This window comes from Harpegnathos saltator, unplaced genomic scaffold, assembly GCF_003227715.2.
Source record: "Harpegnathos saltator strain DR-91 unplaced genomic scaffold, Hsal_v8.6 scaffold202, whole genome shotgun sequence".
Taxonomy (NCBI): Eukaryota; Metazoa; Arthropoda; class Insecta; order Hymenoptera; family Formicidae; genus Harpegnathos; species Harpegnathos saltator.
In genome coordinates this window covers 2,531,359-2,553,948 of record NW_020229987.1, presented here as the reverse complement: position 1 = coordinate 2,553,948, position 22,590 = coordinate 2,531,359, and the positions used below count along the sequence as shown (strand labels likewise).

General features: G+C 32.6%; 3 protein-coding genes across 3 annotated transcripts; all 3 read right to left on the bottom strand.

Annotated features, from left to right (window-relative positions):
* Positions 1–5,662: 5,662 nt before the first annotated feature.
* On the bottom strand, positions 5,663–8,066 carry LOC105186863 (pheromone-binding protein Gp-9-like). Its single transcript, XM_011147346.3, has 5 exons — positions 7,939–8,066; positions 6,864–6,966; positions 6,659–6,774; positions 6,201–6,321; positions 5,663–5,879 (listed from the first exon to the last, which is right to left on the bottom strand). Exons 1-5 carry the CDS (start codon positions 7,978–7,980, stop codon positions 5,746–5,748), a joined length of 516 nt encoding a protein of 171 aa, XP_011145648.1. The 5' UTR covers positions 7,981–8,066; the 3' UTR covers positions 5,663–5,745.
* A 2,653-nt stretch (positions 8,067–10,719) lies between these two features.
* On the bottom strand, positions 10,720–16,667 carry LOC105186862 (uncharacterized). Its single transcript, XM_011147345.3, has 5 exons — positions 16,495–16,667; positions 13,665–13,761; positions 13,372–13,487; positions 12,651–12,774; positions 10,720–12,510 (listed from the first exon to the last, which is right to left on the bottom strand). Exons 1-5 carry the CDS (start codon positions 16,534–16,536, stop codon positions 12,410–12,412), a joined length of 480 nt encoding a protein of 159 aa, XP_011145647.1. The 5' UTR covers positions 16,537–16,667; the 3' UTR covers positions 10,720–12,409.
* Positions 16,668–17,539: 872 nt separating this feature from the next.
* Positions 17,540–21,622, bottom strand: LOC105186861 (pheromone-binding protein Gp-9-like). Its single transcript, XM_011147344.3, has 5 exons — positions 21,422–21,622; positions 20,743–20,845; positions 20,378–20,487; positions 18,017–18,131; positions 17,540–17,829 (listed from the first exon to the last, which is right to left on the bottom strand). Exons 1-5 carry the CDS (start codon positions 21,461–21,463, stop codon positions 17,759–17,761), a joined length of 441 nt encoding a protein of 146 aa, XP_011145646.1. The 5' UTR covers positions 21,464–21,622; the 3' UTR covers positions 17,540–17,758.
* Between the last annotated feature and the right edge of the window lie 968 nt (positions 21,623–22,590).

The following is a 22,590-nucleotide window of genomic DNA, read 5'->3' as shown; positions in this document are numbered from 1 at the left end:
TAACAGTTTGATAGTCGTCGATATCTTTGAATATAATTTAATATTTTTTCGATTTGTGCGCTCCGCATATTATGAATTTGAGACCTGCTTTGCACTCGTTGGTTATATTTTTAACTGAAATGCATAAATAAGAATATATAATATGTAATTATGGCTAGTTATGTCCAATTAACCAAGCATGAGTTTATTATGCTTAACAACAAAATGTAATGAATAAGTTGAATTTTTTTACCATTTTCTATATTTATATTTTGATTAATATTTACTTCAATCGCTACAAGTGTCCAGTATATGGAAGTTTGGATCAAGTAGCTTCACGTGATGTCCTTCATTAGTAATCATGATACGCATTATTTCTTTTATCTTGTCCGTATCTATATGCACACCCGTTATCTAAAATTAGTGTATCAATTGTGACAATATATATGTAGAATAAATAAAAATATTAATATATTAAATGCACAAATGAATAACCAAATTTTTTCAGAAATTTAAGGAATTTATTGATTTTCTCGCTCTTTTACGGTTATGTAGTGTTAACATATAGTTATTAAAAATGATATTTAGTATGATGGAAGACTAAATATAAAAAAAATATTCAGTAAAATTCAATAAAGTTCAATAAAGTAACAAATGGCAACAAATAAAGTACATATTCGACACTACTTTTTGGGAATTTCAACACAGAAAAAATGTTACACGAACATATGGATTGATTTGTTCTTTTTTCGGTAAAACTGTTATACCGTACGATGTACATTTTGATCTAAACGTTTAAAAACAGTGATTTTAGTTTAATTGACAAACAATATCCTGGGGATCCTGTAAATACGACAACGATGATTTGGAACAAATGTTCGCTGAGAAAAAGAAGGAAAATGGGTTCCGCATAAATTTTAATGCATGAACAAAAATCAACGAACGACAGCGTGTCTTTCTCTTCTCAATAAATAGCGTCGAAAGTCTTTGTTTTGGAAAATCGTTACAGGCAGTAAGGAATATATACTCTGTCTCAATCCAAAACATAGAAAGCCATGAGTAAATCTCGGCGCACTATCAATATCAGTCACAAAGCCCAATCATTTCGGAAAGAAGGTTCTGTTCTGTATTTTATGCATTTCTACATCAAGGGCGTGCTTTATTATGACCTGCTGAAACTGGGAAATATAATTACTGCTAACCGCTACCAATGTCAGTTATCATCCTCTTGAGTAAAAAGTTGGAACGCCCATATACGGATAAAGGAGAACGTTCTGTGAAATTATTGTATGACAACGCTGGGCCACATCTTGTTTCTAAGACAAAAGACATTATGATGAATCTTGGCTGGGATGTTTTGCGGCAGCCGGCCACCAGATATTCATCAGATATTGCTATATCTGATTACCATTTGTTCCAGTCGATGCAACACGCCTTGTCCGATACGCACTTTCAATCTGTGAATGAGATCCGAAAATCGCTTGACGACTTTATCGCGTCCTAAGACAGCATTTTCTTGAGATGGAATTCATCAGTTGCCTGAAAGATGGTTTAAAGTTATAGAAAGTAACAACGAATACTTTGATAGAAAAATTTGCTTCACTTTTTTTTTAAATAAACCTAGAATTTAATTGAAAAATTAAAATTATTCATTTGTACACCTAATACAAAATATAAATTATGTATCACGTGATATTATTAGTATTTAACGTCGTTAATATCTATGATTTAAATAAAAATACAATCAATAGTATCAAAATTGAACTTAAATTTTATAAACTAAAAAATCAAAATTTCATCTTTCCCATGTCGATTAAACATTAGTTCCGTTATGAAATATACAGGGTGTCCCAAAAGTAATGGACCACCCTAATATCTTTTTAGTATTGAAGTTTGAAGAAAAATGATCTATACAAAAGTTGTAGGGATTTAAATGAGCTATCTTATGATGACCTTGACTTTGACCTTAACCTCTATTTTCAATGTCATTTGAAGGTCAACTTGCGTTTTTTAAATGGAAACCCGTATTTTTATTACACTGTTTTTTTCCATTAGTTAATTTGAACAACTATTGTCTAAAATATTTTTTTATTTGTCTAATATTTTTTGAGATATTTGAGGAAAACTTTGATAACTTTTTCAATATTTAATTTACGATTCTCACTAACTATTTATCGGAAGAAAAAGTAGTACTGGACTTTTTCGCTCTATTTAGTCTCAAGAATATATTTTTACAATAGTGCTCTGACTTTTGTTAACTTGCTGATTTTTGGAAATTTCAAAATCATCAAATTAACAAAAATCAGGGCGCTAAAAAATGTAAGTTAACCTTCAAATGATCTTGAAAATAGAGGTCAAGGTCAAAGTCAAGGTCATCATAAGGTAGCTCACTTAAATCCCTACAACTTTTATTCAGGTCATTTTCCTTGAAACTTCAATACTGAAGAGTTATTAGGGTGGTCCGTTACTTTTGAGACACCCTGTATAATTCTTAGTGTTGAGTACGCGAGCGATCGCAACGAAACGATCAGCGAGAAACGTTGATATCGGCAAGAAAAGGGAATGGAGCGACAGGGAACTGTCCAACGACAGAGAGTTTAAAATCACTTTAGTGACAACAAAAACGGATATATACAAAAAAAACAACAAAAGAAAATGTTAGCGCCGTATAGAGAAATGTTTGGCGATGCGACGTGATTCTGCACGGAAACGCGCAAAGAAGTTGCTTCGTTTGCCGACGTGCAGACCGGGCAATTCGCCGAATTGCAAGACAAAAGCCCGCAGTTTGTGAAGAAGTCGTAAACGGGCAAGACCGGAGCATTCGACTCAGAGACCTCTCAAAAAACGAACGAACCTAAGGACAACGGAGAATCTCTTTTTAATAGATTCCGATCCATTGTCCCGGTAGGCCAGGTAGGCCTCTTGCATTGGCTCCCGTTGATTCAATCGCCAGCAACGAATCAGGAATTGCCAGCTTATAGTTCGGCAACCCCCTGCTCCGTTACAGGTGACCGCTTGATAACGAGAGCCGCGATAACGACATGTGCGACACGTGCGGATCACGCATATATGTGCGTGAACATGCAGACGTACAAACCAGAGTGTGTTTGCTGGCACGCTGTTTACATCTCGGCTCGCGCCTTTTGTCTCCGAGCAACTGATGTTAAGTCTTGGCGACACCGTCTCCACGACGGAGCCGGCAACGTGACCATTTGCATCTATGCTCTTACCAACCATTTTTCCTGCAAATCTTTATCCCAAACACTTGGTATTTTTCAAATATTATTCTTTGCGCTTGATATTTACTATTTCTCTCTTTTGAAATATGCAACTGAAGAGGCAACCAACTTTTAAAACCACGTCATCGAAATCAATCTCCAAATTATCTTCGATAATTGCCTCAAAATGCATTAACTCCCCTAACGAATATCAAGTATATTAGATCGACAACTGCTTGAATTGATAAGAGCTATGGCTTGAATTGATAAGAGAGTTTATAAGAGAACGAATAAAATCTCACCAAGTCTTATGCGTGTCTTGTTCATGCATGACAGTAATTCTTCTATGGTTAGATTGGTAATAGTTATTATATGTTCTATGTAACCTATGTCGAAGCTCATTGTCTGCAATAGGCAAATAGAATTAAGTTCAAGATTACAGCATAGTTAATGTAAGGTTCGACAAAAAATTTAGACGGAGAAATAGCTTTTTGTACTAAGTTTTTATACAAATTCAATTTTTAGAAATAGATAGAATAAGCGCTTGATTGAGATGAAAAATTTGTTTGTTTTCCAGTTTCCTGTTGTTTATTATTGATTTCCAGCAAGTTTCATACTTTTTGTTTGGTAATGACTAATTACGTTCGTTTTCGTTTAGTTATTAATGACAATTACACGTTTTTCTAGTATATCGCAATGCCAGTCGTAACGTGTAGACACAACGCTTGTTGCGGTAATAAACGTAAAAATTGACTTAACTTTAATTATTACGACGTCAATTGGAAGCGTCAGTGATATATAAATTGTATTATTGATTGATTGATATCGTCTTTATAAGACTTGAGTTGAATCAGCTTTTATCATTAGTGTCGCGATGAGCGTTACTTCTACTTTGGATAAATGTAGACGGGACTGAATTTCGTTTGTACCTTGCTTATAATTACGTATTTACGTAGATACTTACGACAGCAATAATAGTGAAGAAAAGCAAAATCGTTCTTTCCATGTTCCGGTTCATGAATAGTTTCATTTTCCACGATAATGGTCTCCAATCGACAATTAATATTTCACACTCGGCTAGCTATAGACTGCTGTCGATATTGCGATGTATGGTATTTATGTATATTTATGTATATTGTATATTTATGTATATTATATAATAATAAAACATAAAGCTAAGTTGCAAGTGTATCGGAAGTTTTCCTGTGTGATATCGACATAAAAGTCGATATAACGGAAAAAGAATCACGTCAGTTACTATTCGACGAACCTCAGTGAATTGTGTTTAAACTCATACAAAATTAGCGTTAGATAACAATAGAATTAATGCAATTAGAACGTATTAAGATTTAATTTTCCATTAAACGTCGGTACTCTCGCGTTTTTGTATTTTTATTTGAACAAAGTATTCTCCGAAGTATGCTAAATAAATCATTCGCAGAAATTATCAATATTTTATTGCTTGTTGCTTATTATCCCAGACAGCGCCGGACATCCAATGGATGTATGTTTCACGTCCAATTTATATCCGTATGTCCGATTTATGTTCGTGGACATAAATTGGACGTAACAAGGATGTCCTTATTGAACATCGGATCTGTAGGACGTCCGATGTACGTCCATCGTCCTATGTCCGAAGTTGTGACAAACGTACGTCCTATGGACATCTTTTGTAAAAAAAATAGACATATAACGGATGTCCAATGGACATCCGTGTGCTGTCTGGGATATGTATGTTGCTTGTTGCTTGTTATATGTATATATATGTGTGTCCTTCTTTTCTATGAATGCTTTGAAATATAAATATTTATAAGAATATTCTCTACCCGAGAACTATGTGCGGGTAAGAGATAAATCTCTTAGTGATTAGAGAAATGGCATTTTTACAAAAATTCCAAAATTCTATTCCGGATAACTAATAACTTTTCCGTACGAAGTTCAGTAAAATTTACGATCGCGCTATTATGACTCCGTGAAGTCACTGTTAGATAAGAAAAGAATTAAAATAAACAAAATGCATTAACGTCCGGTTTCTTATTAATCGACACATTGGCATGTTTTCATCTGAACAAAACGCTTCTCGGAACGCGTGAAACAAGTTGCTTGAAAAAGTTTATCTCTATTTCTCTGTTTCTTGTTCGTGGTGTTTGTGCATCTCTTTTATCAATGTCTTTTATATGAATGTTTACATGAATGTTTTATAAGAATTAATTAATTCAATAATTAATTAATTCTGATATTAATTATTAGTTATAAAACTCATGTAATTGTCTAATAGAATTAATTAATTTTGTAGAAATCGGTTATCGCAGATCTTTTCACTGGTAAGAGATAAATGTTTCAATAATTGGAGAAATTAAATTTCTACGAATGTCCTTATTCTATTTCGAATAAATAAATGCAGGAAATAAAACGTAAACAGTACTTAAATAAAATTTTATTAATGTGAAATCAATAATATTTCCAACAACCGTTGATTTGTCCAACTCCTACTCTTTCTCTTGTTATTACATGTATTGTTTTATATAAAATACAATAATATCAAGTTTTATTCTATTACTTCATTATTAGTGGTGTTCTCGTAACGATATTGGATACTATTCTCTTCTAAACGTCGCGTTTCTCTTATTATGCAAACTAGAAATTTGAGACTTATTTCACATTCGTTAGTCTTGCTTCTAACTGAAATGCAAAAAATGCGAATGTATTATACCACAAAGTATTATACCACAATGTATACCACAATGTATACCACAAATGCGAATGTATTATACCACAAATGGTACACAAAGAGAATGTGTATACATTCTATATTGTATTCTATATTGTATACTCCATATTATATATATTGCATATTCTATATTGTATACTTATAGACACAGTTGTATTTAATTTATGTACATAGTTTATGATCATGAATATATGCACAAAATATACACGAGTCAATAATTATTTGAACTGTTTTTTTTTGCGATACAATTCACATATGTTAATCAATATTACCTTGATCGTTGCACATGTCCAATACTTGATAAAATTCAGCAATCATGTCAGGTTTAGGCTCTTTAACCTTGGAGCGCAATATCTTTTTTATATTTTCTATATTTATATATGCACCAGACATCTGAAATTAATATATTCTCGTAGTAGTCTCGTATTCTCTAGTATATAGACGTATATATTAGTGTATATGAATGATGTAGACGTATAATGAATCAAAATGTAAATATATACGAAACATAAATTATATATGATATAATTATTAATATTTAACGATGGTAATAGAATTTTAACTATAATCAAAACTATTTTCAAAACGAAATTTCAATTTTCTACAAACGTACATCCAATCCCATTCTCTACCTCATCGAACGAAAACTAATTGTTTGATATGTATAAGTAATTTTATATGCATGTGAGGGAGGCTTTAACAACTTATTTAACGGGAAGATGATTCTTACTATTTCTTTTTTTTGGCCTAAGCAGGTAAGGAAACAGCCAAGTCTTAAAGCCTTCTCGTCAAAATCTATAGTTTGCAAATTGTCCATCACTATTTGGTCAAAGTGCATTATGTCCTCTAGAAAATATCGAATCAATATTGGCAGTGGGAATAACATTATTCGATTAAGTCGACTTAATAAAAATCTCAAACGAGTTAGAGTTTACCTTGCGTTGTACCTCTTTTTTCGATGCATTTCTGTATATCTTCTCTAGTCATCGATAATGAGTCCGCCAATCTTTCCACAAAATCTTCGGCTGAGATTATTGTCTGCAACGAACAAGTAGAATCAATATCTTCAGAAGACACGATTAACAAGACATGGAGGACACGATTAACAAGAAATTTGAAGATATTAAAAATTTGTATTGATGTAGTATCAATAGAATTGGCTAATTATACAGGAATAATTTAATAATATATATTATTATATAATTCATATATGTATTTTGTCTCTATACAACCGTATATATAATGATGTGAAATTATATCTATGAACATATTGAAAAAAACGTTGTTAAATTGAAGTTGAAGAAAAGAAGAAATTGTTTTATTTAACTATTATATATTTATATATTATATATAATGGGCTGCTATAAATATAAGATATTACTTTAATTGTATTGCGCAATAATATTGTATCTCAATATGGATATATCGGGTGTTTCAGATCATCCGGGTCACCCGATTTTTTCATTAACACGACATTTTAGAGAAAAATATTTCAGACAAAAGTTGTAGGGCTTCAAAGGATCTATTTACTGACGCTATGAATTTGACCTTAGGATAACCTTGAAAAGTCCAGTCAAGATCAACATAAAAACTTTAGACGGATACCCTAATTTTTTATTACTTCATCTTTTTCTAGCAATTAATTTGAAATTTGTCTGAAAAAATTTTTTTATTTAATATAATATTTTAATCTAATATTTTTTTAGATATTTAAGAAAAGTTTGATAACCTTTTCAATATCTAACTCACGATATCTCGCTATTTGTCAGAAGAAAAAGTGGCACTCGACTTTTTTGTTCTATTTAGTCTCAAGAATATATTTTTACAATAGCGCTCTGACTTTTGTTAACTTGCTGATTTTTGGAAATTTCAAAATCATCAAATTAACTAAATAAAGTCATCATCGCGACGAATTTTTCGTCCACTCGGTCCTGTCGTAGCCATAATTATAAAAGAACTTTAATTCCGTTTGCATTTTATTTACACTTATATATTTATGTGTACACTTACAAGAACGACGAGCATGATGAGAAACGCAAATTCTCGCTTCATGTTTTGATTCAAAGATCATTTCCGTCTGCACGATTAACCGATTTGCAATTAATAGTCGGCACCAAACAGATAAACTGATTCCAATATCACCATTTGCCGTACTTATATACTGCGATAAAACATAAGATTTTATCATAGGTGTATCGAAGGTTATCACATGCGATATCGACATCAATATAGAAGAAATGAAATGAGAATTCAGTTATTCACCATTTGATGAGCTTTGACGAATGGTATTTGCACTCGCGTGAATTTATCGTTCAGGCAAGAACAGAATTAATAGTATTAGAATATACTAGCGTACAATTTTGTTCGTAAAATTGCCTCAGTAAATCTTTTTACCAAGTACAGTTTTGTAAACTAAATACTTGCAAAGCAATATTGCAAGGAATTACTGAGTCACACCTGCTTCTTTACATATATACATATGTATGTTACTATTTTCAAGCCCAAGTTCTAGTGTAAAACATCATGTTAGGTCGAAAGATTAATGTGACTTTGAATGATTACTTTTATTATATTTCTTTATCAAACAGCACAGATTTAAGATGCAAAGAAATCATATAAAAGCGTATCTCTTGTTATATAGAGGAATTTATGAAACACACACATGAGTCTTATAGACTCACATGTGCTAATACGATAACCGTAATTTTAAGACACGTGACTAAATATGCATTTTCTGTTTTATTTTTAAATAATATTTTGGATAAAATTTTATTTTCAAATAACATTATGTAACCCGCCCGCATTCTATCACGATTATTACTACTGTTCGTGATTCTTAATAATAATATTCGTCGCGTTATATCGCGTTATATCGTTGTCCCTACGTTTCTTTCTCGTGTAACTTTATTTTTGTATGATAGTTATTCTATATCAATCGATCTTTACATACTGACGCTGTGTGATTGAAATTCCGAGCATTTGTAACAGCTGAATTCGATTCGAGTTTCGCGATTATTGTTGGCGATCTTTGCGCCTGTAGAGACCTGACATTACGATAAATATAGAAGGGCGTTAATTGAGTTTGCGTTCTGCTTACATAGATACCGCACTGCTTACATACTTACCGCAACGACGAACATGAAGACGAGTACGAACGTTCCTTTCATGTTTCAACCTGAGAATCACTTTCTTTTCTGCGATAATAAATTTTGATTAATGATTAGTAGTTCGCACTATTTCAGCTAAACTGTTGTCAATATCGCGATATACGATATACGATATACAGGGTGGTTATAAGTTTACAACCCGAAGTGTGAAGGTAGATTGGGTTAAGACAAACATAAAAGTTCCATACCGTTTTGCGAGATTCGCAATAATTATCGAGTTATTAATGACAGAAATCTGAGGAGTGGGAGCGCGCCGACATAGATGATTGGAGAAGCGTTGCAGCTATTCAGGCCATAGCGCGGCCCACTCGACCCAGCAACTGTTGATCCAGAACGTTGATCCAGAACAGATATCCAGAATGTGATTCATTATTGATAGCTTCACGACCCTTTTTGAACACCTTATGTCACTCAAAAATTCTTGTTCGCGATAGACAATCCTCAAGGTATGTCTTTCTTAACATTCCCAACGTTTGCGTAAAGTTTATTTGGTTCGCGACACAAAATTTGATGCAAATTCTTTGATCAACTAATTTTAACACTGTAAAAATCATTGTGAACAACGATCACCATCTAATAAAAATCATTATCAATTTACTAAGTAGTGTAGCATCATGAAATTTGACACAAATGTCACTGACAGTTGTACCAACTTAAAAAAAATATATAAAATTCCACAAGAGCGTGTTTAAGTAAGAAAGTTTTGTTAGTTTCTGTTAGACAAAATATATTTTCGTTAGATATTTTTTCTTATCTTACAGTTAATTATGTTTATTTCCGTTTTCTTATTAATAATAATTATGGAAATGTCGAAAACGGTTCATAAATGTAAATTATAGTTGTCAGACCCGGTAATAATATACTAGTGAGAGAGTCTAATTATATTTTGGATGTTACGGTAATCGAAGACCTTCGACGTGTTTGACTAAATAGTAATATATTGCTATACATTATAAACCATCACATTTTTCACGTATTTCTCGATTTTATTTCTTAATAACACTGTGATATGTTTACATCCTATTCTGAGCGTAACTATCGTTCGTCTATTATTGAAGCGTAACTATTATTATAAACAAGAATTGTTACATTATATCATTATTGTAATATTTTCACGCGAGTAGATTTTTGTATAAAGTTTAATCAACATCTTTCATAAAATCAGTCGCAAATATTTATATTTGTCGCGACGATGATTGCAAACATGGCTTGATCTTAATTGTTACAAATACGATATGAATGGGAAATGCCATTATTTTAGCTGTTATATCAGTGACGTTTCTAATTAATGTATTTATAATGACAATCTCTGGTCTGTTAGGATCTTGGAGAATATTGTGATTAGTGTAAAAAAGTTTTATTTTCGTTTGCGTACTGCTTATGATATTATATAATGTAGATACTTACGGCAACAACGAACGTGAAGAGAAGCAAGAGAGTCCGTTTCATATTTCTATTTTATTCGGGAATAATTTTTTTTTTTGTTATGAAATATTCTAGTTAACAGCAAATAGTTTACACTCTTCCTATTATAAACTGGCATCAATATTGCGATATGCATTTATATAATACATCACTCAATAAGTTCGTAGGATGACTAATAAACCAATACTAATAAAACAACTTTTAGGCAAAATTTGACTTTATTCATCTACATAGTCTCCTTCAACGCTTCTCTAATATTTCGATGGCTCTTTTGTAGAACGATTTATCTTTGGTCTCAAGATAGGCTTTAGTTTCGGCTTTGAGCGGGTTTCGCCGGTTGCTGTCCACTCAGCTGACTGCCGATTTGACTCTGGAGTGTAGTGATGGATCCATGTTTCATCCATTGTCACATACCGCATCAAAAAATCCTTCTTATTGCGCTGAAACAGCTCCAAACAGCCCGCTGAATTGTCGACGCGTTGCTGTTTTTGATTGAGCAAACGCGGTACCTACTTCGAACCACTGTAACTTGTGAACTAAACGTCCGATTGTCATGAAATTTTGACACGTATCATTTGAAAGTTAGTACTTCCTAAAAATCATATGGATTTGTCAATAGTAACGCCATTTATATGTCATCCTACGAACTTATTGAGTGATGTGTTATAACAAAGCAATAAAAAATAAAATGTAAGTGTTATGTTTATAGATAATGATGTATTAAAGGTTATCGCGTGCGATATGCTTTAATACATTATCGATCGGGACAAATGCAAATACAACAGAGAAATTCATTGGTTAATATTTTATAAAAATCAGTTGTTGTATTTGCATTTGTTTAAATTCAGCGTTAGGGACAAGAGCGGAATTAATATAATTAAAACATGTTAACGTTTGAATTCCTATTAATTATCGATATTTTTGCGCTTTTGTGTTTCATTTTAACAAACTCTTCTGAAACGTGTAAAAGGAATTATTAACGGAGGAATTATTAAAGGAGTTTTATCGATGTTTCGTTATTTGTTTGTAGCAATATTGATTATTCAAGAATTGGAAAAGAAGAAATCTTTTAATAATTTGAGAAATAAAATGTTTACAAATGTTATCATTTTATCTCGAACAATTTTGAAGGTTGTCGCGTGCGACATCGGCAAAAATGTCAATGCGACGGAAGGAAATTCCATCAATTATCATTCGACGATGCTCATCATCGTGTCGTGTCATATTTACATTTGCACGAAGTAATTGTAGCACAAAAGTGGAATTAACGTTATTAAAATGCGTTGATGTTTTATTTCCTATTAATCACCGACACTCTTGCGTTTTCGTGATTCTTTTTAGATGTGATTTCCAGAAAATGAGTGCGAATTGAATGGGTTGTGAAAGTCTTCTTGCTCGTGTTGCATGCTTTTCTTTCATATTTTGTTATATGAATATTTTGTAAAAATATCAATTATCGGGGATTTTTTCGTTAGAAACAAGACAAATCTCTGGCATAATTAAAATGCAAAATAATTAGAGAAGTAACCATTCTCAAATGTTTTCACAATTTTACTTCAAATAATGAAATATAATACATAAATGAAACTTTATTAACGCAAAGTAATCCACATTTCCTGCAAATGTTAGGTTGCCTTCTCGTGTATCATCATGTATCATTTCTTATTTTCTTTTTAACTTTGTTAGTAGCTACGATCTATAGTGATTTATCTTTAAATCTAGAAATCGAGTTGTTAGCAATCTCTGTCAAATTAAATGAAGTCCTTCGCATACAGCAATAGGAGAGATTTCTCATACAGATCTGGATCTTGATTTGACTGAAACATATTTGCCTAGAATAATTTTTGTGATATTCTACTTGTCCTGTTATTATTTCCTCGATTATAGCGTCAAATATCGCTATAATCGTCGTTTTTGAAATATCCCATTTCATTCGCATAACATACTGTGGCTTTGATACCGAGCTTGCATTCGTCAGTTTCACTTTTAACTGAAATGTAGACAGGGGAAGGTATAATGTTACGAATAATTAAATTGAGTAATGAGTAAATTATATACAAAAAATGCATAAATCAACAAGTGATGTGAAATTCTTAATGATGTTTTGCATATATTTCGATTAATATTTACCTTGATTGTAGCATGTGTCTAACATTTGGTCCCATTTTGGAAAATCATTAATTCTCTCTCCCCACTTTAATCTAGTGTATACTATATTTTTAAATTTGTCTATATTGATATTTGTACCTTTCACCTGAAAATGAGACATAAACAATATAAAGACAGTATAACAATATAAAGACATATAGTAAATAAAAATTTTATTATTCACATTATATAATTATGTAATTATTCGGCATTCAAATTATATAATTATTACCGTAAATTATGTAAATGTATATTAATTATATAATTATAGTCATATGATTATTATCATTAAATAGTATTAATTTCCATAACTTAAAGTAAACTATAATCATAAATTTCAAAATTCAATTTAAATCTTATAACACAAAAATCAAAACTTATTCCCTGTCAACTAAAAATGAATTATCTGATATAAATAAGAAATTTTGCATATGTATATACGCAAGTGCGTGCGTATGTGTGTGCGTATGTGTGCGTATGTGTCTGTTTATATTTATATAACTTCAGTCATAGTAACTTCTTTCTTATAACTTTAGTGAGATTCAAATAGTAATCACTAATTCCGTTATTGAAATTAAATGCTGTAAAGCTAAGTCTATTCTCCAACACATCGATAAAAACTAATCGTCTGATATGAATAAATAATTTTGTTTTATGAGGGGAATATATTTTTAATAAATTATATATCATGTTTGACTCTTACTACTTCTTTATTCTGGCCAAAGCAGGTGACAAAGCAGCCAATTCTTAAAGCCTTTTCGTCGAAATTTGTAGTCTGCATATTGTCTTTCACAATTCGATATATGTTTGTTAATTCCTCTAAAATATAATAGTCGGCATTAGTAGCAGTAAAAGAAATATCATCGTTTGAATTGTTCGAATTATTAATATTCATTTACAGTATTACTAATTACAATAATATTGTAATAATAATAATAATAAAATTAAAATACTATTATAATACTAATAATATTATTAGTCATAATTACAACTCACCGAATACTGTATTCGATTTGTTGAAGCACTTCTGCAAATCCTCAATTGACATTTCTAAGTTTTCTGCCAATTTTTCCACCTCTTCGTTACTCATTGCCTGCAACAGGCAAATAGAATCAAGGTCTTCTTATGATAGTCAAAAGAACAATTCGAAAAAGAATTTGAAGACAAAAGGGAGGCAAAAATGTTGCTGTGTCAATGGAATTGAATAGCATTGCCATAGTTATAAAGTGAATTTTTCACATTCAATAGCAATATTACATTTAATAGCAATATTATTGGAACTGACGTATTATATATAATTTTTATAACACGACTAATTATTTTCATCGATATTATTTTTCTGTCGAGATTTATAGAAATCATAGTGCCATTAATTTAATATATTGGAACAATAATACTTGTTTTAGAGAAAAGTAATTTTTATTGCGCGAGTAACAAAATTTTACATAAATTGTGTAGTAAATCGAAGATTTGAAGGGGGTTAGAATGAAAAAACCCTTGAACAATATTGTCGGTAGATATTTTATTATTTATTTTACTATTAATTATCTTTGCTTCCATTCTGTTATTAATAATAATTATGGAAATGTAGAAAATGATTCATAAATGTAGACTGTAGTTGTCAGACTCGATAATAATGTGTTGGTGAGAGAGCATCTAATTATATTTTGGACGTTACGGTGTCAAAAATCTTCGATGTATTTGATTTAATAGTAATATATTGTAATATATTGTTATATATTATAAACTATCCTATATATATATTCTTCATGTACTTCTCAATTTTATTTCTTAATAACACTGTGGTACGTTTACATCCTATTGTGAGCATAACTATTGTTTCTCATTATTGAAAACAAAAATTACATTATACATTATGTATATGTATGTGTGTATGTATTGTAATATCCTTACGCGAGTTAATTTTTGCATAGAGGTGAATCAACATCTTTCATAAAGTCAATCGCAAGTATTTATATTTGTTGTGACAATGGTCGCAAACGTGGCTTGATTTTAATTGTTATAAATATGATCTGAATGAGAAATATTATTAATTTAGTTTTCATATAGTGACGTTTCCAATTAATATATTTATAATGACAATCTCTGGTCTATTAGGACTTTGGAGAACAATGCGATAAGTGTAAAAGAGTATTCTTATTTTCGTTTGCGTGTTGCTTATGTTATTATATTGTTGCGCTCACTCTCGCACTTGCGCTTGCACTCAGGTAAATGAAAACACTCGCGTAAGAATAACAAGCTTTACTATTTACAGCGCAGCTCACTCAAGCTTTAAACAAGAATAATTCTCTGATCTACAATTCTCGCGTCTGTCTACGATGACAGCTTGCCGGAAACTCTCTGTCAGCTGTTGTTGTTTTCTTCTTATCGATTGTCCGTCGTCCAGACAATCTTCGTTCAGTTGTCAAAATCAGCATCAGATGCCTAAGGCTTACGGACAACGGACGCTGCCACAAACCTTGTGGCTCAGACACAACAATATAATGTACAGGGTTTTTCAATTGGTGCGGGTCGATGATGGCAGCCTGTGGCGGCCATGTTGTTTTGGCGGCGTCTGTCTAACCTGTTGTTTATTATTCAGTCACTGATGCCAAATCCATGACCATGACAAGTTATACGATTGAGCAGCACGTCCAAATGATAAAACTTTATTATCAAAATGAGTGTTCGTTAGTACAAACGTTGCGCGCGTCGCGCCCATTTTACGGCAGACGCGGTGGCCCTTCAAAGTCGACTCTCCAACGTTTGGTGGCCAAATTCGAGACGACCGGTTCGGTAAACGATCAGCCAACACCCGTACGTCAAAGGAAAGCCAGATTGGCCGAGAACATCGCCGCTGTAAGTGAAAGTGTGCAGGAGAACCCGAGGCAGTCAATTCCTCGCCGTGCACAAGAACTCGGCCTTTCGCAGACTTCAACTTGGCGAATTTTGTGTCGGGACTTGGGCCTGCACCCGTACAAGATTCAACTGGCCCAGGAGCTCAAAGTTAATGACCATAGACAACGCCATTTGTTTGCTGACTGGGCTTCGGAGCATTTAGAAGAGGACCCCAATTTTGGCCGAAAAATCATCTTTAGCGACGAGGCGCATTTTGGATGAATGGCTATGTTAACAAGCATAATTGCCGTATATGGCACGACGCCAACCCACACGAGGTTCAACAGGTAGCAATGCATCCACAAAAAGTTACTGTTTGGTGCCGATTTTGGGCCGGCGGCATCATTGATCCGTACTTTTTCGAAAACGACGTTGGTGAGGCCATCACCGTCAATGGCGAGCGCTACAGAACGATAATAACCAATTTCTTTTGGCCCAAATTGAACGATATGGACGTGGACGACATGTGGTTCCAGCAGGACGGCGCTACGTGCCACATAGCGGACGCCACGATGGACATTCTGCATGAACGATTTGAGGGTATGGTTATCTCTCGCAGAAGTGACGTGAATTGGCTACCAAGATCGTGCGATTTGACCCCGCTAGACTTTTTCTTGTGGGGTTTTCTGAAGTCGCAGGTCTATGCCAATAAGCCGCAATCGACCGATGCCCTTAAAGTCAACATAACCCAGGCCATCGCTCAAATTCAGTCGGATCTATGCGGCAGAATCATTGAAAATTGGACCACTCGGATCCGTGCCACCGTGAGAAGCCGTGGCGGACATTTGAACGATGTTATATTCCACACATAATGGCATACATGGGCCTTTCAAATAAAAAAAGAATTTCGTTAATACCTCACACACATCTTGTTTTATTCCATTGCAACATCGACCCGCCCTTATTGAAAAACCCTATAGATACTTACAGCAACGACGAACGCGAAGAGAAGCATGAGAGTCCGCTTCATGTTTTTATGCTATTCGGGAATTATTTTCTTCTTTGTGATGAGAGATTCTAGTTAATAGTTAATAGTTTGCACTCTTCCTGCTATGAACTGGCATCAATATCGCGGTATGCAGTATTTATATGCAACGATGCAATAAAAAATAAGTTGTGAGTATTATATTTGTAGATAAAGATATATTAAAGGTTATCGCGCGCGATGTCGGGACAAATGCAAATATGACAGAGAAATTCATCAGTTGATATTTGATGTAAATTAGTTGTTATATTTGCATTTGTTTAACTTCATCGTTAGGGACAAAAGCGGAATTAATATAATTAAAACATGTTAAAGTTTGAGCTCCTATTAATTATCAATATTTTTGCGCTTTCGTGTTTCATTTTAACAAACTCTTCTGAAACGTATAAAATGAATTATTAACGGAGTTTTATCGATGTTTCATTACTTGTTTGTAGGAATATTGATTATCCAAGATTTCCGTGATGGAAAAGAAGAAATTTTTAACAATTGGAGAAATAAAATGTTTACAAATGTTCTTACCATTTTGTTTCGAACAATTTTGGAGATTATCGCGTGAGACAATTGGAGACATCGGCGAGAATGTCGACGCGACGAAACTAAATTCCATCAATTATTCGACGATGCTTGTCATCGTATCGTGTCATATTTACACTTACATGAAGTGATTGTTACACAAGAGCGGAATTAATGTTATTAAAGTGTGTTAACGTTCCATTTCCTATTAATCACCGACTCTCGTTTTCGTAATTCTATTTAGACAATGTAATTTTCGGAAAATAAGTGCAAATTGAGTGGATTGTGAAAGTCTTTTAATATTCCGTTGATTTTTGCTCATGTTTGCATGTGCATGCTTTTCTTTCATGAATATTTCGCTATATAAATATTTTATAAAAATATCAATTATTGAGGATTTTTTCGTTAAAAACAAGAAAAATCTCTGGCATAATTGAAGTGGAAAATAATTAAGGAAATAACAATTCTCAAATGTCCTCACAATTTTATTTCAAATAATGAAAGACAATACATAAATGAGACTTTATTAACGTAAAGTAATCCACATTTCCTGCAAATGTTAAGTTACCTTCTCGTGTAGCATCATGTATCATTTCTTCATTTCTTATTTTCTTTCTAACTTTGTTAGTAGTTGCGAACTAGTGATTTATCTTTAAATCTAGAAATCGAGTTGTTAGCAATCTCTGTCAGATTAAATAAAATCCTTCGAAAGGCATACTAGCAATTGGAGAGATTTCTCACACAGATCCGGATTTGTTTTGACTAAAACATATTTGCGTAGAATTATTCTTCGTGACATTCTACCTGTCTTTCGCGTATATGTACGCGATATCTTGTGAGCTAAATTTCAATTTTCTCTTACTCCCTCTTTCTTCGGTTAAAATGTCACGATACGTAAAAAGTTAAGACACAAACAGCTATGCGATAATTAATTTTTCATTACACTTACCTTCCTTCACACAACGGTCTACAGTTGCGTATATAGCGTCTTGGACGTCCTGAGGTACATTAACATGAGCTTCTTTGCCATACAATTTATCTTTCTGGATCTCTGTGCCAACAATCTAAAATAATTGATAAGAAAATACATCCCATTTGCACTTTCATATTTGAAATACGTCATTGCAGATATACAGTATTAAGCTGTCTGGAAAGCTCGTATGATTTTATTTATGATTTTTAAGTATATGTAAAGAAAACATGTGTGTGAATATTATACGGGCATTGAATATTACATTGAAGATATTATAAATAATGATATTGAAAATTCTAGATTGATGGAGGAAGATTATAGAACAAACAGTGCATATGCAAAATGTCTCTAAATTTGTTGAGATTCATGAGACAATATTGCGCGTTTGAAACATGTTCATTATTGTAATAGTTTACATGAATAACTGCGTATATCTGTAAATTTATGTAATTTAGCTTTCGATGCCATAATTTTTCCGTATTTTCTTAAAATTTCTTGTTGTTGCATCGTCATTAGTCTCGTCGTTTGTTTCTACATTATTATATTCGAGACTTATACTATTTCCTACTATAGGAATGATGTCAATGATTGTTTATTAGATATACAAATGTATAATTCGAATTTTTTAAAGCGGTTAAAAGTAAAAGATGTCTTATGCAGTTTCCTCCCGTTCTTTAATGACTTCGAAGATTTTATCCAGTTCCCCTTTTTTTTTGAGTCTTCAATATTTCACGGATTTTATCAAACTGATTTTGGCCCTCTAAAGGCTTTACACATATAAGTTGACGTTCAGATATAAGATTTATTTTTTATTGATGAACTAGTGTATACTTTCATGGAACTTAAAACAGGACAGATATACAGATCAGATTTATTGAAGAAAAAGAGGGAAAAAAGACCCTAAGGTAATATAGCCAGTTCATCAATAGCAAATAAATTTATAATCAATCCTGCTGAAACATTTTATCGATAAGCTCTTCTTTCGTGACTTATATATGCGCTGATAGTTTCATTATCCCACATTTCAGTATTGTTCAGTTCTTCCTTAATATCAATAGCTATTTGCAGCTCGTCTGGCGAAGATATCGTTTATCGCCTTCTTTAACTACTTTGCATTCGTCTCGTTAGCGAACTGCATTAGCGTAATGTTTGTTCGTCGCTTAATAATAAACGTATACATGCCACAACGTCGGCATTGTTCTCGTCCCACTCTTCATTTTTCCTGGCATCTTCCGATGATTGGTCATTCTAACTAGAACTAAGAGGACTTAAAAGTCTCTTTAGTTACAAGATTTTATCTTCATGTCAGTTAAAATAATTGCTACTATTAATAACGGGACAACGGGTAATGCCGGTTTTTATCATTTCTCGAGTATTAGAATTCTAATCTCGAATGTCGTCTCCTTGTCTTTGTCGAACTGTGTTCTTTAAATATGTTCATCTTCCTATACAATTTCCATTCCAAGAGCCATGATAATAATTATATTCTGCTACCAAATAGTTAGGATTCAAGAGGCGATATTGCGATTAAAATATGTTTAATATATATATATATATATATATATATATATATATATATATATATATATGATATTTGATACTATATAATACTAGTTAATATTAATCTAACATTTTAACACTAATATTTAATACTATAATAGCTCGTGGTTAACTTAATATAAGGCGGACGGCCATTATACAAGATTGTCAATTATGATTATATAACTAATTGAAGAAAACAAAAAGTCGCTTATGAAAAAATGCTTTAATCAGTACTTATAAACGTAATTAATATTATCCATCGATTTATTAATAGAAATAAGCCAATATTCCAGAATCTGTCCCTTTAATTTTATTAAGAAGTTCTCTAAACAATTTAGAGTTAATTTGTATTGTACGAAAATGTAAGCAACAGTTTCCGGGATACAAGCAATTCAAAAGTGGAACTTTCCATACATTAGATTTCGGTCGACTAAGTGAACAACAAAATAATTTTTTTCGTTCTATTTTAGGTGAACTTTATCTCAATAGGATTCTAGGCTCAATAGGATTTAGGGCTTGGCTACAAAAATAATTTCTGTTGAAAACAGAAAAATTGCTTTTAATAATAACTTTTGACATGATCGTTAAGAAAAACTGGTCTTAATTGTTCCCGTAAAACTTCTCGGTAAAATTAAACTCGTAAGTTCTGGAGCATCCTGCATAATTAAGTTTGGATTTATCATGTTTCAAATTTTAACTTGCAAATATTTCCGAAAAATGTTGCATTAACTTTCCAGACAAACGAATATTAGGTGAAATAACAACGTGATAACATAACACTTTGTGAATACTCACCAAGTTACGCTTTTGCAGTACACATGCCGAGAAGCAGCCGTTCTTCTTCGCCCTTTCGGCGTCTTGATTGTACGTACCGTCCTTTATTTCGTCTTTCGTGATAAGTTCGTCTGGATAGAAAATAAAAATAATAGAAAGATAATAGCTATTATCTGTCATTATATTCCATCGAAAAAACAACAGAACATCCAAGACAATAAATTTAACGATACAATTATCATCGTATTCTTAATTTCACGATATCTTGGTGTACATTTCTTTTCTTTTTATTTCAATCAGTTTATTTCGCGCTGATATTTCGCGAAAGCTATAGGGAAGAGATAAGAGTCATACAAAACACCGAGATTAAAACTGATTTCATGTACCTTCTGTCATATTCGCACTCCTATAACATGCCTGTATTTCCGCACGTGACAGCTTTGCACCATGTAAAGCTGCGTTACCGATAGTGTAAGCGTGGGAAATCATCTGGAAAATAGATTACTCGTTATAAATTAGAATATTGCAGAGTAATTGATATGCTAATACAAATTTTAGACAAATTTTAACTGTTTGAACTATTTTAATATTTCGTAATACATGGTGAATATCATAGCATGTACTAATTCTAGCACAAATAATTTATCTATATTTACTTAATCGAGTAAATTAATTAATTTAATAGGTAATCTTATTAAAAATATAACTGATAAACTATATTATATCCAAGCAATATATGATGGCAATTATCAGAAAGAACAATTAGACGACAGAAAGATCAATAATGAGTTTCAGCCTAGTATATGTGTTAGTTTTATTGCAACTTGACATATATATTCTTATATTTAATGTAGTTAATTTGAACTTAAATGGCCAAACAGTTTCGATACATTTTACGAGAAAAATGGCGATCAATTGATTCGATCAAGCTAGGATTCAAACCGTTTGCTAGGTTTGCTCTAATGTTTTATGTAAGTGCATAGCTTTTGGGTGCACTGAATTCAGGGTGCGTTTAACAAGGCTAAAGCGGTATAATATATTCTAAATATCATAATAGCTACTTACGACAGTTGCCAGCAGGCAGACAGAGAGTATAAGCAACTTCATATTTCTTATCAGAGATAAGCAGGGTACAACACGTAGGTTTGGCACAACAACGCAAACTGACGAGGGCGATCACCAACTGGCACTTATATCATGTGGTCGCACATCTAATATGGCGACTGTTCACGAGGAAACACTCTCGAGGAGGAAAGCTAGTTGGTGGAAATACAATACGTGGAAGAATCGTATCATATACGGGCACGGTCAATGCACGTTCAAGGAAAGTGCCGCGCGTCCCTGGGGGATTCACGCCGATCGCGATTTGCGTCAAATGACCTTCGGTCGAAAATACCGCTAGCTACAAAGTGATTTTTGCACTATGTAAACCGGACAAACCGGTCATTGCACTGAAGATCACATCATCGATCTATCGGCTCACGGTGTGATCTGCTAAGGAGCAGTTCACCTTGTTTCGAGTTTTCGAATTTCATTCGGAATGCAAATAGATCGATATAACAACCTTTGATATCCAGTGACTTAATAGTAAGGTTTGCTCAGTCATTCATATCGTTGCGGCATATTCGTTTATCACGACCAGTAATTGTTCAATGAAGTGCGACATTGCTTAAACCATTTATTAAAAAATCGTGATATTTGTGACGTAAAATAAAATATAAAATGTGTAGTAACATTCTATACATTCTTGCTGTTTTGTTGAATAATTGATAGTTACAATGCGCGGATGTATTTTGAAATTTTAGGAAACGGTGTTTCGTTGACGATCAATGAAACTTTACTCAAAACAATGAAAATGCTGCTACTCGGTATCACAAGAATGAATGCTTTTTTCTCATTTTATATTATCATATTATATTTTATATTGTCATTTCCCCGGAATGCTTAATAGTTATGGTGTATAAATATGTGCGTGGTCGAGATATTCAGAACGAAAGAGTCTAGATAAATGAAAAAATCATTTGATTTCGAGTGAGTTTGTTATCATTTTTCGAGTGGAATTTTACTCGGAAAAAGTTAAATGAATATCTCTTAATTTATATTCTCTTAAGTTTGTCGGAGTAGAATTTTATACGAATAAAAATTCACTCGTAGCAATTGTGAGAATATTAGAGCAAAGTAATTTCATTGACAATAGAATGCATTAGATTTATTCTTCATTGCAAAGTAAAAAT

What these genes read in the sequence shown, in the direction of transcription:
- LOC105186863 (XM_011147346.3), bottom strand. Translation starts at nt 7,980, where the DNA reads ATGAAGCGAGAATTTGCGTTTCTCATCATGCTCGTCGTTCTT. An exon ending in AAAAAGAGGTACAACGCAAG is followed by an intron (nt 6,775 to 6,863) that starts GTAAACTCTAAC and finishes GATATTTTCTAG; the next exon opens with AGGACATAATGCACTTTGAC. An exon ending in GGACATGTGCAACGATCAAG is followed by an intron (nt 5,880 to 6,200) that starts GTAATATTGATT and finishes TTTGCATTTCAG; the next exon opens with TTAGAAGCAAGACTAACGAA.
- LOC105186862 (XM_011147345.3), bottom strand. Translation starts at nt 16,536, where the DNA reads ATGAAGCGGACTCTCATGCTTCTCTTCGCGTTCGTCGTTGCT. An exon ending in CAAATCGAATACAGTATTCG is followed by an intron (nt 13,488 to 13,664) that starts GTGAGTTGTAAT and finishes ATTATATTTTAG; the next exon opens with AGGAATTAACAAACATATAT. An exon ending in TTGGCCAGAATAAAGAAGTA is followed by an intron (nt 12,775 to 13,371) that starts GTAAGAGTCAAA and finishes TCTCATTTTCAG; the next exon opens with GTGAAAGGTACAAATATCAA.
- LOC105186861 (XM_011147344.3), bottom strand. Translation starts at nt 21,463, where the DNA reads ATGAAGTTGCTTATACTCTCTGTCTGCCTGCTGGCAACTGTC. An exon ending in TACTGCAAAAGCGTAACTTG is followed by an intron (nt 18,132 to 20,377) that starts GTGAGTATTCAC and finishes CAATTATTTTAG; the next exon opens with ATTGTTGGCACAGAGATCCA. An exon ending in AGACCGTTGTGTGAAGGAAG is followed by an intron (nt 17,830 to 18,016) that starts GTAAGTGTAATG and finishes AATATGTTTTAG; the next exon opens with TCAAAACAAATCCGGATCTG.